The 15098-nt window shown below is 43.6% G+C and overlaps 1 protein-coding gene across 1 annotated transcript in view; it reads left to right on the top strand.

The window, feature by feature from the left end:
* Positions 1 to 15098, top strand: part of LOC147718071 (adenylate kinase isoenzyme 5-like) — a 312172-nt gene that overhangs the window by 201012 nt on the left and 96062 nt on the right. The window contains exon 7 of the mRNA XM_086919902.1: positions 12678 to 12765. Within this exon, the coding sequence (XP_086776028.1) occupies positions 12678 to 12765 (88 nt within the window). The remainder of the gene's footprint in view (positions 1 to 12677; positions 12766 to 15098) is intronic.

Genomic DNA, 15098 nt, shown 5'->3' with positions numbered 1-15098 from the left:
CGCTATACAAGCCCCTAACTCGCTCGCCCTCGATCTTTCTCTTTAGATTCATGCAGGGTTTTGACACTGCAGCCAGACGTTTGCAGCATCTGATGATATTGGCTGTAATTAACTTTGAAATTTGAACTGCCTCTTTGCTGTGAGCTAAGGTATGTAGTGCCACAATAGTCTCGCAGGCTGGTTAAGTGTTATTTAGCTCCTCCATCTTCCCGCTCGCCTGATTCACTCCTCCCTTGCAGATTCACGATCCTAGATTGCCATTTATCTGTTCCATCACAGTGCAGTGAACGCTTATTAAGTAACGGTTATACCTGTCACATGCAACCGCTAAGGTATGTTGTATTTCTTATCTCGCTAATGTGTGTTTGGACGATTTCTGGACTGATCGTAGTTGAACATTGGAATTGTTTCCCCTAGTATCCCATGCTCCCTTTACCTAATGGACCATATTTATAGGGATAAAATTCATGGATGATATTGGTCTCTCTATCCCACATTTATAGAAGTAGAACGTTTTTCGCACATAATGCAGTCGATCCCACGTCAGTGGTGATTGTTTTTAACCTGGTTTTTTATTGACTGGTCTTACTCTCCCTCCTCTGTAGTTTTCTGAGATTCATTCCTTTCGCGATCGACTGATGACTCACGCACAGTCTTCCGCTGTTCCACGTCGTGAGCTCTGTTGGGCCACGATCCCATGGTAAATTTGCCCTAATATTAATTGAGTCTCATCATAGTCTGAATGAACGCGACTATGGTGTACCACTTAGTAAATTACTATTATTTATTCAACAGGATTGCCCCTCACTCCCCTCATCACTTCTGTCCTGATGAAGACCCCACTTAAGGACTGAACTCAGCCTACACATAGGGGTCGAAACGTCGACGCTGTTTCTTCATATAACTTCCGGCACCTATCCTCGACAGTTCTGTACTGACTGTGTGTCCATTGAAAGTTATCATTTGAAATATTGAATTATTGGATGCCTAGAACTTTTGGCTTTTCAAATTTGTAATTTTGTTGACTGTTTTGCTAATTGGTGTATTGACCACTTATATCTCCAACTGTGTTCATTTTTCCCTTACACTCCCTTGAGCACTTCCCCTCCCTTCCTCACCCCCCCTTCTCTCTGGGGCACTTATTATCGCAATTGCAAAAAAAAAAATTTCAAAATAACAGTGTGAGGTATTGTAAATAAACTACAGTACCCTCCGAGAAAGACTACTCTGATGTTTTTCTTGGTGTTTTGTTTCAGCTTTTGAAAGTGTTTGTATTATTTAGTGTTGGTCTGTTGACATAACACCCTCTCTCCTTACGGGGATCCCCTTTACACGTACCCTATCTGATTTTAGAGACTTGGAAAAGCTTCGGAAAAAAAAAAACTGTAGGTGAATGGTTCCTGAATTACTCATAATCGCTGAGGGATGCTGCACGATTTAGCCCGGTGTCAACGGCTCCATCAGACGCGACAATCCTACCTGTACTTGGTGATTCATTCTGCCCCGCGGTGCTCTTCTGACTTCCCGGGCTTCCCGCTGGCCCTCAGACGCTGCCGTGGTTCTCGACTTTTGCCGGTGCCTGTAACTGCGTCTTTCACTGGTTTCGCCCTGCATTCCCGGCAGGCACTGACACGGCTCGCGGAAGACCCGGAAAACCCGCTTTGGATTGGGATCTCGTTTTTGCCATCCGGTGCTCCACAAACAGCGTCTATGGCCCCGAAGAACCCTACAGACTCCGCTATGATTGGAAAAGGGAAAGGGCTGTGTACTCATGCCACAACAGTAACAGCAGCTGCTACACCTGTAATTGCGGCTCCCGCTGAGTTACCTGGTCTAGCTGGCGGCGTTATGGGCCCTCCAGAGGGTAAAGTAAGTGCTAATGCCCCCACGGATGTTGCAGTAATTAACAGTTCCGCCCAAAGAGGTAGAACTTCTTCCTTAGACTTGGGTAACCCGGCAAAAATAACTGGCAAAGTAGATGGCATTAATCCTAAAATTACGGTCATGTTTAAAAAGAAAGCCCAGTTTAAGGCTAAAACTTTATTATCGGAAGCAGTAAGCTCTTTTCCTCCTGCTTTGCAACCTCAACAATCTATGATTACACAACAGAAAACGATAGAGGCATTAGTCAATGAGGAGGGCCAAACATCATTACAGATGGATACTGCTATTTCTGGGTCAGGGATGCTGCAACAAATTACTTCTGATGCAGATTCCGGGGACTCTGTCGGTAAATTTTATTCAATGTCGGATTTATCTAACCTATCAGGCACTGGTAGCATCGAAAATGATTGGGCTGACGATAGGAGCCTAACTACCTCTATCCCGTTGGAGAAAGATGAGGGCAGCTCTATGGGAGTTAATACAGTGCGAAGAGTGTCCCTCTCAGCTTCTCTTCCTGCGACACTAGTGTCTTCTATTCAGCACTTTGCAAATGATGGGTCCCCCTTACTGGCCCCTCCTCATATTGAGTCTGGTTCTCCTGGGGCAAATGGTACAGCTTTGTTGCTTTTGTTACCTAGTGAGTCTGAAGGACCTGTTGGCAATACTTTTTCAATTCACCCTGACTCAGTCTCTAAATCTGACTCCGAAATCACTCTTGCTACAATTCTCCAAGCGATTACATTGCACCGTGAGGAGGCAAGGCCGAAGCTTTGCGTGCACAAGGGGCAGTACGTAAACTGCAGAACACAGTGCGTCGGGTTATCAAGTCAACAAGTGAATTGACCATACGGGTTGTCGAAGTCGAAACTAGAATCACTACAGTGGAAGATGAAATGGTGCAACAGAAGTCAGAAGTTGCTGCATTAACTGCTCTTAGAGATGACATTAATTGGAAGTTAATCGACTTGGAGAACAGAGCAAGAAGAAATAACCTTCTAGTTTTAGGCATCCCGAAGGCTCTGAAGCGAGTAATATCCGGCAGTTTGTTCAAGAGTTATTCTTAGTAGCATTTCCTGGCCTAACTCAATGGAACTGGGACCGCGAATTACAGAGAGTTCATCGATTTCCCTTCCATAAACGTGCTGGCAACAATTCTTTTGAAGCGAAGCCTAGAGCAATTCTGATCTGCTTAAACAACTTTCTACTTCGAGAAACTTTATATTATTTAGCAAGACCAGATTGAAAGAGGAAGGGGAAGGGCATGGAATTCTTTGTTCTCCCTGATTATTGCCAGGCAACAGTCCAACAGCGCTGGCATTTTCGACAGTTGATACCTCAGTTTCAAGCTAAGAGAGCCTTAGCTTTTCTGTTAAATCCTTCCAAGTTAAAGGTTCTTTATGAAGAGAAAACACTTTTTTTTGTTTCAGAGATAGCTGCTAGAAATGTTTTAGGTACAATAGTTTAATGTCTTGTTTTTGATCCATGTTAGCAATAGAATGGACTGAATTGTACTTTAATTATGTTATCTTTTCTTGTATCCGTGGTTTGTTGCTACATTAATGACTTTGATATGCTTTTTCTTTCTCTTTATTTGCTTTAGAGGGCGGGGGTGACTGGTGGGGGGGGCGGTTAGCTTCTCTCTCCATCACTTATGGGGACTTGTCAGTCCTTGTGTCTCACATGGGTGGGTTTCTGGGTGGGCTCTAGGGTGGGTGGGTTGAGTTTTCAGGGGAGGGTGGGTTTGGTGTGTGGGGCAAGGAAAAACAGTAAAGGAATATTTGGTGCAATACAAATTCATGATTATGTCAAATTATGTTATTTAATTGTTGCGTTGGATGATGGTCTTAGCATTGTTTGTTTGATTTTCTGTATGGTCCATTTTGAAAATGGGTAGATTTAAAATATATTCATGGAATATCTGTGGCCTAAATGATAGGAGGAAAAGGGGTATTATGGCTCAAATTTTGAAAACTATGAAAGTTGACGTCCTGTGTATTCAAGAAACCCATATAAATTGGAAGAACAGTAATTGGTTTGAAGACTTAGGCCTTGAATTAATTGGCTTTTTACGGCAGGGTACAACCACAAGAGGTGTCGCCATACTAATAAGGCATGGGCGAGGCACTAGTATACGTGTTAACGAAGATCCCCTAGGTCGGTGGGTAATTAGTGAGCTACGGCTTGAGGCTTCAGTCCTCACTATCTGTACTATTTATGGCCCTAATTCAGATGATGCAGATATGTTGAATCAGCTAAGCATAGAACTAGCATTGTGGCTGTCTCCTCTATTCTTATGTGGGGATTCTAATTTACACTTGGATGGGAAAGTTGACACTTCTAGCAATTATACTTATGGTGGTAAGAAGAAAAATGTTTTCAAGGCTATGAAAGGAATTATTGATGAATTCGGGTTGGTAAACATAGGTTATTTGAAGGGTGGTGGTGCTCCGGGGAGTACCTTTTTTTCGGCCCCGCATTAGAAACATTTTCGTCTAGACTACTTTTTTGTAACAGCTGGATATGTAAACACTGCCAAAAATGTTAGGTTTGAAATTCTTCCCAAAATATTCTCGGACCACAACCCTATTACTCTTGATTTTGATGTTAATCTTAGCTCATCCACGAGGCCTTGGACTTTTGAGTGGAAATTACTACTCAATCCTCTTTATATTGAGTATATGGGGAAGTGGATCCCTGAGTATTTTTTAAATTAATCAAGGTACCGCATCAATTGAGATGGTGTGGGATGCTTTCTAATCTGGGGTCAGGGGAGAAACATTAAGCTATTCAATTCACAAACAGCGCGAAATAAGAAAGGCCAAAGATATTGAGCTGGGTAAACTGCGAGATGCTGAAATTCAGTTGAAGATGGCTTGTAGCAGAGGGTTAAATACTGATCACATTTTTAAAAACTTAGCTATACAGAGGGCAAAAATGTATCAATGTTTTGTCACAAATTTAGCTCAACAAATTGCTGTCTTCAGATCCGAAATTTATGAGGTGGGAGAGAACTCAGGGAGACTTTTAGCGAAAAGGTTGCGATAGAGGGAGGTATCAGCAAGGATAGATAAAATTATGGACGATTCAGGGCAATTATACGATACTCCATCAGAAATACTAGGGATCATCCATGAGTTTTATTGTAACCTATATACAGAGGATATTATCGGACGTTTTGAAAGAAGGATAGCCGATTTTAGTGAATCTTTACCTAACAACATCTTGTCATTAGAGGAGTCTGAGCAATTGGATACCCCATTTACTTGGGAAGAAATTGAGCAATCCTTAATGTCACTAGCCTCAGGTAAAGCTGTGGGACCTGACGCTATCCCTATGGAATGTTGTAGGGTCTTTCGCGCTGTTCTCAAAAAAAGAACTGACCACACTTTTTCTGGAAGCCCAAAAAGGGAGGGCACCACCTTCTTGGCAGGCTTCTATTATCACCATTTTTCTGAAAAAAGATTAATCACCTTTGTTACCATCTTCATTAGAGAGGGTAACTTCTAGATTTTTGTAGAACTATAAACAACAACGCAGAGCCCATAAAAAGATGATTCTTCCCAAAGAGCGAGGTGGGTGGAGTATTCCTTACTTCTTATTTTACTATGTCTCCGCCGCTATACAATTTATTAGTCCACTCGTTGTCGGGGACAAAGCTCAAATCCCATCGTGTAATACTCCTTCTATTTATGAGCTGGTGATGGGTGAGGAGATAAGGGGATGCTTGGTTAAGGTAATCAAACCCAGCTATTTAAAGAAAACTAAATTTAAGATCTTAATAGCCGCCTATACAGTTTGGAAATTGGTGAGGCGTCATATGGGGATTTGAAATTGAATGTATATACTCCATTTACTGCATCTGATCTATTACCTTATATTTTTCGCGATCAAATCATGAATAGATGGAATACTAAAGGGATTTATTGTTTAGGGGATTTGTTTAAAGAGGGATATTTAGTTTAATTTGCTGATTTACAAAGTAATTTGGCTTATCAAAAACTTATTTTTTTTAATTTCTCCAAATTCGTAGCTGTTTACAGAACTTAGGCTCAGTATCTGAACACCAAATGATCAAAATTCCTCTTATTGAATTTATGTTGAAAAAGACATCAATTGGTCTATTTTATTCTTGTTTGATTCAAGAATTGGATGATTTGGAAAATTGTCAAACTAATTGGGCAATTAAGCTCGGGATATCTGAAGTTAATATTTTGGAATCTGTCACCTTGGCCAACAGAGTTCTTATTACAGGGATGATACGGTCACAGCATTTCATGGCCATAAATGATTTATATTATACTTCGAGGAGGGTTTCTAAATGGAGCTTGAACACAGGTACAAAATGCAACAGGTGTGGCTTATTTGCCGCTGATGCCGTGCATATGTTTTTTTCATGCCCCAAACTTTCCGAATTTTCTTCGTCTATTTAAAGGTTTTTGGTTTTTTGGTTATAATCTTGGGGCGCACAATTGGTATAACTGGTGAGCTGGTATTGACTGGTTGTGGCTCGGAAATTGCGGATCATCCACGACCCAAGGCTACGAAATGCTTTCTTTTTATATGTATGGCTATAATACGGGCCTGTATTACAAAAGATTGGATTAGCTCTGAGCCGCCCTCTTTTTTCAGCTGGCGAGAAAAATTATTGTCAATGTATAACCTGGAACTGGCTATTTATAAAATTAAATCGATAAGGAGGAGGGTTATGGGAGAAAAAATATGGGCACTTATTACGGAATGGATCTAGGAAAAGGCAATGCCAGAATTGCACATGTACTTTTCTGTTTTATTAAGTCCTCTGTCATGATGAATTTATTTGTCTTGCTATATTGGAAATATTCGTTCTGTGAATGTATATGCTGTTATTCCTTGCAAAAAAAAATAAAAACTTAAAAAAAAAAGTTTCATGTACTCGATAGAGACATACTGACCTAAGTCCTGTGTCAAATCTATAGTGTATATTATTCCAATGCGCAGAGCCTGTCAGGGATATAGGAACTACACTACACCTCACTCCTTCTCTCTCACCCCATCTCTCTCTCCCTTGCCCTTTCTTGCCTCACCCTTTTCTCTCTCGACCGTTCCCTGTCCCAACCCATCTCTTTTTCACCCCCTCTCTCTCTCACCCATTCTCTCTCTCTTGCTCCCTCTCTCACCCCTTTTTCTCACACTTTCACTCTCACCCCTTCCCTGTATCAGTGTGTGGAAACCGTGCAAGTTTCCTTACTAAAGCCATACAATTTAGAGCCAGAGTTCAAATCTTCGGAACTGTATCATTTCTGTAGCTCGGCCTTCAGTGCTTCTCGGTTGGAATGGTCACATTTAATCAAAACGGGCTCACATAATACTTCTGAAACATTCTCATAAAAATGACAAAAAATAGATCTTTTTGAATGCTATACGTAAGTATTAAAGTCATAATATGAGTACATTAGTGGCGTAGCATCTAAATCATAAGTGAAAGAACTCAGTACAGCTCAGTATGAAATCCGGCATATAGATTTGGCTTCTAAGAAAGTGAGTCTGGGCTTGCTCAGCTTGTGACAGAAATGCACACACATTTAGGGGCCGTTTCCGATTTTGGACGGAAGGGCTCCGAACGACGTTCGGAGCCTTTCAGCCCGAATCGGAATGTGCCGGCCAGATTCCTTTCCGACCGAGCCATTGCAATGGGCTTGGTCGGAACGGAATCCGACTCAGATTTCCGAATGGCTTACGACAGGCTCGGAGAGCCCGTCCACCATCCGGAAATCCTTCAGTACTCCCCCGGCCGCCTCTTTACGACCGAGGGAGTACAATGGCAGTTTTTCACTGCCTTTTCGTGCCGGTGTTTCCAGCATGAAAAGGCAGTTGGAAACTGTCTTTTGGGGCCCCCAGTAGGACCCCCATGGGTGCTAGGCCACCAAATGGGGGCCTGGAGGCATCTATGGTGTCCCTCCGTAGTTCCCTGCAACCGGTGGCAGGCACCTTAGGGTGCCGGCCACAGGGTGCAGGGATGAACTGCACCCCTCCATTTCACAATGTGGACATGCCTTCCGCCTGGAATGCATGCTCCCATTGTGTGACATACTATTGCGACTGAACAGTGTTTGGTCACATCCTACTTGCAGGGCCGTAACTGTTGACAGTGTGTCGGTCGGTCACGGTTCCTGACCAATATCGGATAGACTCAGTTCCGTCCAACATCGAAATCGGCTTCATAGAGCTTTAGACAATGGGGTTCATACATTCTGTGGGAACACATGATATACTAAGTTTAAACAAATAGGAAACAGTCTAAATGTAACATTTTTACGCAGAATACATTCTCTGGTTTTCCTATCTCCAATACATTATGGTTCGATCGTTCTCACAATCTTGGCTAAACAGTTTAAATGATTCATTGATAACTTGATCGCCTCAAACCTCACCAGCAGAACCCAAAGAATCCGTCTCTCACCGCTCACCTAAGAGCCCAAGAATATCATCTGCCTCACAAGGTCCCTCTCTCAGCCCAACCCTCTTCAACACCTACATGACCCCCCTTGTTAACACCGTCAGATCACACAGACTCAACATCATCTCCTAAGCCGACGACACACAGTTCGTCTCACTGTCCGAAGACCCCTCCACCACAAAAGCTAACTTGCACAGATTCATGATAAATGTTGTGAACTGGATGAAGGACAGCTGTTTTAAACTCAACTCAGAAAAAACTGAAGTAATCATATTTGGGAACAACACCTCGCCATGGAATGGCTCATGGTGGCCCGTGGAGCTCGGTACACCCCCGAATGAACAGACCACGGCCGCAACCTTGGTATCATCTCGATTCCTGGATAGCAAGTTAACCATGAAGAAACAAGTCAGCTCAGTCTCTTCCGCCTGTTTTGCACCGTTTGCATGCTCTGCAAAATCTTCAGGTTTCTACCAGTAAACAGAAGAACATCCATTCAAGCCCAATTCAGAAGAGAACTAAAGACCTGGTTGTTTGGATTCTTCTGTTTGGTCTCTTCTAAATCCTTCATGTTATCATAAAGTTCACTTTCCATCTCCTTGACTTTGACATCAAGTCTCTTTTGTTTTCTTCCTCTTGCTGATGACATCTTCTCATACCCTGAAGTCATTCTCTTCGATGATGAAATTGTTTTGGAAAGTTTCAAGAAAATAAGCACACATGAAATGCTGATCAATGTGACAAAAACTGGTGTTTATAGCAACTTCAAAACTCCTCAAACTCCTCCATCTACACCACCAAGCCATTGGCCTATCTTTACAAAACCATTACCAAATGATCTGAACAATGATGCAAATCCTTCCCAAGCACCTGTCTTTTCTAATCCGATTATTGCATGTAATATATTTCTAATATTAATGATGATGTAGCCATTAAGCGGATTATCTGTGCAAGGAGTGTGAGTACAGCACTCTTGAGCATTAATCACTGTGCAAACTCTTCCTACCTTTGTGGGGAACAAATCCAGCACAAGACTGTTTTACATGATCATCGCCCACATTGCAAGCATGTTTTATTAATCAAGGTTAAGGCACCTTCGGTGTTAGTAGCAAGTCTGTCAACTAAGGTAGACAATTTTCATCATTCTGCTTAAAGCTTTGTCTACTTCATCTAATATAATTGCCTAAAGGTGAATTTAACCTATTAGTATGGTAAATTCAAGGAAAAATTAATGCAGCATATCAACGTCCTACCCAGCTCTATGGTAACTGGAAATAAGCTGATTTACCACATACATAATATACTCCTTGGATGCCAGCTTTTACATTGGAAAGAGTCTTTCCATTTATTAAACAGCTGTGTTCACACTCCCTCCATCTTAATTTCTCAACCGTCTCATTTCCCTCTGGATGTCGTTCCATACAATACTCCTTTCTTTTTCACTTCAAGGGCCAGTTTAGGAGGAGGTTCCTTTAAGATCCTCTCACCTTTCCCAATAATATAGACAGCATTTGTTTCCTCTTCATCTAGTTTTATCCTTTCATTAAATTCATCTATGAAGTTTCTTCCACCTGTGTTAATTTTCCTTGCTACATCATGCACCTTAGAATCAATAATGCTTTTGTTAGCCGTAGGCAGTAGCGTAGCAAGGTCAGGTGGTGCCCGGTGCGGTGGGGGGTAGTGCGGAACACAGCGAGACGCGCCGAGCTCAGTTGCATTTCGTAGGTGCTGTGCCAAAATGGCAAAAATATATGTTTTTACTGTAAAAACACATATTTTTGCCATTTTGGCACCCCCCTCAGTGATGACACTTGGGGCAGCCCGCACCCATCGCACCCCCCTCAGTGATGACACTCGGGGCGGCCCGCACCCATCGCACCCCCCTCAGTGATGACACTTGGAGCGGCCCGCACCCATCGCACCCCCCTCAGTGATTACACTTGGAGCGGCCCGCACCCATTGCACCCCCCTCAGTGATTACACTTGGGGCGGCCCGCACCCATCGCACCCCCCTCAGTGATGACACTTGGAGCGGCCCGCACCCATCGCACCCCCCTCAGTGATTACACTTGGGGCGGCCCGCACCCATCGCACCCCCCCCTCAGTGATTAGACTTGGGGCGGCCCGCACCCATCGCACCCCCCCCTCAGTGATTAGACTTGGGGCGGCCCGCGCCCATCGCACCCCCCTCAGTGATGACACTTGGGGCGACCCGCGCCCATCGCACCCCCCTCAGTGATGACACTTGGGGCGGCCCGCACCCAACGCACCCCCCTCAGTGATTAGACTTGGGACGGCCCGCACCCAACGCACCCCCCCTTCCTAAGCCGCTGACTAAAGGAGTAAAGAATTTCACCATATACTCTTGCTGTTCCCTTGATTTTGACCATTTATAAGTAGGAGACAAATATCTAGTAGTCCACAGATATAAATTCTCTACAATAGGTACATTTGCTAATGAATTATCAAAGTGAGAATAAAACAAATTAATCGAGTTTTGTTAATAACACAGTTACCCCTTCCCTATCCAGCCTCATACCTCTTCACCAACCTTTGACCTCTTCTCTATCTAATCTCTTACCTCTTCTCTATCTAACCTCATACCTCTTCAAAAATCTAACATTTTACCTTTTAACTATCCTCTTACCTTTTCTCTATCGTACTTCTTACTTCTCTATCTAACTTCTTATCTCTTCTCCATCTAACATCTTACCTATTCTCTTTCTAACATCTTACCTCTTCTATATCGAAGCTCTTACCTCTTCCCTAACCTCTTACCTCTTCTGTAGCTAACTACTTATCTCTTCTCTATCTAACCTCATACCTCTTCATTATCTAACCTCTTAGCACTTCACTAACCTCTTGCATTTTCTCTATCTGTCTTACCTCTTCTCTATCTAATATCTTACCTCTTTTCCATCTAACCTCTTACCTTTTTTATCTAACCTCTTACCTTTTCTCTATCTAACCTCTTACCTCTTCTCTATCTCACCTCCTACCTCTTCACTAACTTCACACCTCTTCTTTATCTTACTTCTTACCTCTTCTCTGTCTAACCTCTTACCCCTTTTATATCTAACTTATAACATCTTATCTGTCAAACCCTTTACCTCTTCTCTATACGACTTATGTTCTCGTCTCTATTTAGCCTTTTTGCTCATTAATATCTAACCTCTTTCCTTGTCCCTACCTAACCTCTTACCCCTTCACTATCTAATCTCTTACTTCTTTACTAACCTCTTACCTCTTCACTATGTAATCTCCTGCCTATTCTTTATCTAACCTCTTGTATCCACACACTCTACCCTCATACCACTTCTTTATCTAACATCTTACATCACTATCTAACCTCTTACCTCTTCACTATCTAAACTCTTGGCTACTTCTCCAATATCTAACCTCTTAACTCTTTTTAGTCTAACGTCTTCTCTATCTAACCTCTTCTCTATTTAACCTCTCACCTCTTCTCTATCTAACCTCTCACCTCTTCTCCATCTAACCACGTACCCCTTCACTATCTAATCTCTTACCTATTCACTAACCTCTTACCTCTTCTCTTCCTAACCTTCTCTATCGAAATTTTTATCTCTTCTCTATCCCACCTCTTAACTCTTCAATATCTAACCTTTTACATCCTCTCTATCTAACTTCTTACCACTTCAATATCTAAGCACTTACCTCTTCTCTATCTAAGCACATACCTCACCCCTATCTAACCTCTTACCTCTTCTATATCGAAGTTCTTACCTCTTCACTAACCTCTTATCTCTTCTTTAGCTAACTACTTACCTCTTCTCTACCTAACCTCTTACCTCTTCTCTATCTAAATTCATATCTCTCCTCTTATCTCTTCAATATCTAATCTTTTACCTCCTCTCTATCTAACTTTTTACCACATCAATATCTAAGCACTTACCTCTTCTCTATCTAAGATCATACCTCGTCCCTATCTAACCTCTTACCTCTTCTATATCGAAGTTCTTACCTCTTCACTAACCTCTTATCTCTTCTTTAGCTAACTACTTACCTCTTCTCTACCTAACCTCTTACCTCTTCACTAACCTCTTACCTCTTCTCTACCTAACCTCTTACCTCTTCTCTATCTAAATTCATATCTCTTCTCTATCTCACCTCTTATCTCTTCAACATCTAATCTTTCACCTCCTCTCTATCTAACTTTTTACCACATCAATATCTAAGCACTTACCTCTTCTCTATCTAAGATCATACCTCGTCCCTATCTAACCTCTTACCTATTCTCCATCTAATCTCTTTCCTCTTCACCTTCTAGCCTATTGCCTCTTCTCCAACTAACCTCTTACGTGTCTCTCCCCTTCCTTTTGAATTTCTTGCCCAGTTTGACGCAGACCGAGAAGAGGACATTGTTTTCGGTGAGATCAGGGCCTCCATGCAGGAGCAGCTGTTCCCAGGGATGGAGGTGACAGGTGAGCTTTCTGGAATGAGTATCACAGGTGAGCGCTCTGCGACGGGTGTCACCGGCGAGTGCTCTGGGATGGGAGTCAAAGGTGAGTGTCCTGGGATGAGTGTAAGGGTGAACTCCCTGGGATGAGTGCCGTAGGTGGGTGCTCTGGAGGGGTTTGGGCTAGGCCTGGGCTGTGAACTCAGCTCCATTTCAGGAGTTTGCAGAGTTTTCCGCACTCCACACTCTGCAGAGCATGCAGAGTTGCGAAAACCGCAGAGTTTTTTCCACGCTCACGGCTGCCAATGTTAAGTAAAACCCATCGCTAGCCCACCTCCCAGCGAATTTTCTCTAAACGGGCGGTCGCACGCATTGAGAAAATATCCGTTCACATTGAGGAAGCAGCCGCTCGGGTAGAAAATCTACTCGAGCGTCAGAAAGAAGCAGCGCCCTCTTGCGCTGCACATGACGGGTGTTCATGCTGGGACAAACACCCAGTGCTAAAAATCAACGCAAATGCACATGACCTAACAAACTCCGCCGCTTACCAAACTCCGCGCAGCATGGAGTTTTTCGATCACTTCACGAAGTACCATGTAGCGAAACTCCGCCCAGGCCTAGTATGGTCCCCTTCAATGGGAGTCACAGGTGAGTTCAGTGGGGAGATATAGACTCCTTCAATGGGTGTCACATGTGAGTGCTCTGGGGAGACATGGACCCCTTCAATGGGAGTTACAGGTGAGAGCTCTGTAGGGGTGTGGACCCCTTCGGATGACTGTCACGAGTGTGTGTCATAGGATGACTGTGGACTCCTTTGATGGGTTTCACAGGTGAGTGCTCCGAGTGGCTTGGACCCCCTCAGTGGGGTTATAGGTGAGTGCTTTGGAGAGGTGTGGACCTCTTTAATGGATGTCACAGGGGAGTGTTCTGGATGACTAGGACCCTTCGATGGGTGTCACAGGTGATTAATCTGGATGGTTTGAACCCCTTCAATGGCTCTCACAGGTAAGTGTTCTTTAGAGGTGTGAACCTCTTTAATGGGTGTCACAGGTGATTGCCCCAGAGGGGTATGGTCCTCTTTGATGGGTGTCACATGTGAGTGCCCCATGGGTGTCACAGGTCAGTTCATTGTATGACTGTGGACGCGTTTGATGGGTTTTACAGATGAGTGTTCTGAGTGGCTGTGTATCCCTTCGATTGGTGTCACAGGTGAGTGCTTTGGAGAGGTGTGGACTTCTTAAATGTGTGCAAACACAACAAGATGATGTCGGGAGTGCCGAAACCTTTCAACCATTCAACCCCAGTCAAGAGATCTTGGTTTAATCCATCTTTTATTTTGCTCACTTTGCCACCCCAGTTTTGACCCAGCCGTATGCAAATCAGTCTTGACCGTGTGCCTCATCATGGGACCAGTCCAGCCCAAACTGCCAGGCCCGGTCCTCCCTGAACTGGAAACAAGCATCCGGGGACCGGCTTCGGGCTTTCACCCCTCATCAGCCAGACTAGCTTGAATCCAGTAGCACAGCGAGCAAGGGACACACATTGGGGCATAACCTTGGCCATTTAGGGTGAACATAGCAAACACAACAAGATAATGGACGGAGCGCTGAAACTTTACAACCACTCACCCCCAGTCAAGAGATCTGGGTTCAATCCATCGTTATTTTGCTCACTATGCCACCCCAGTTTTGACCCTGTCATATGCATATCTTGGAGTCGGATGGTAGAAAAAGGAATCCCCCAGGGATCAATACTTAGTTCTATGTTTTTCAACCTCTATGAGGCACCTCTGGCCAAGGTAATTAGATCTTATGGGTTCAATGTAGTGTCAAGCGCTTGCGACACTCAGATGTCAATCACTCTCGTCCCACACCAAAAGATGCCAGAAGCCGATTAAAAAGCTGTATGACTCACATAAACATTTGGATGCAAACCACCCATCTTCAGCTTAATGCAAGTAAGACAGAGGTAATTCTATTCGGAAAAGCCCATGAACTTTGATCCAACGACTGGTGGCCTCAGAGCTTTCGCCCCTGTCCATCTCCGAAGCCCAAGGGACGTAACCTTGGAGCCTCCGTCCACGAAAGACCATGTAAGTCATATCATGAGTACCTGTTATGGCATAATGCAAAACTTACGTAAAATCTTCCAATCGACTCCAATGGAATCAAGGAAACCACTCGTTCAGGGTCTAATAATCAGTCGTCTGGACCATGGAAATGCTCTGATGGCCTCTATCAATAAAGAGCTGTTTAACATACTACGCCCCGCCGACTCAAAACCTGGCGCTTTTGATTGCTTTTCCTTTCCCTGTTTGCCGTCAATCTTCACCTTCATTTGTATTCGCCACAGCGCTTT

This window comes from Lissotriton vulgaris, chromosome 5, assembly GCF_964263255.1.
Source record: "Lissotriton vulgaris chromosome 5, aLisVul1.2, whole genome shotgun sequence".
Lineage (NCBI taxonomy): Eukaryota > Metazoa > Chordata > Amphibia > Caudata > Salamandridae > Lissotriton > Lissotriton vulgaris.
This window is presented reverse-complemented; position numbering and strand designations above follow the sequence as displayed.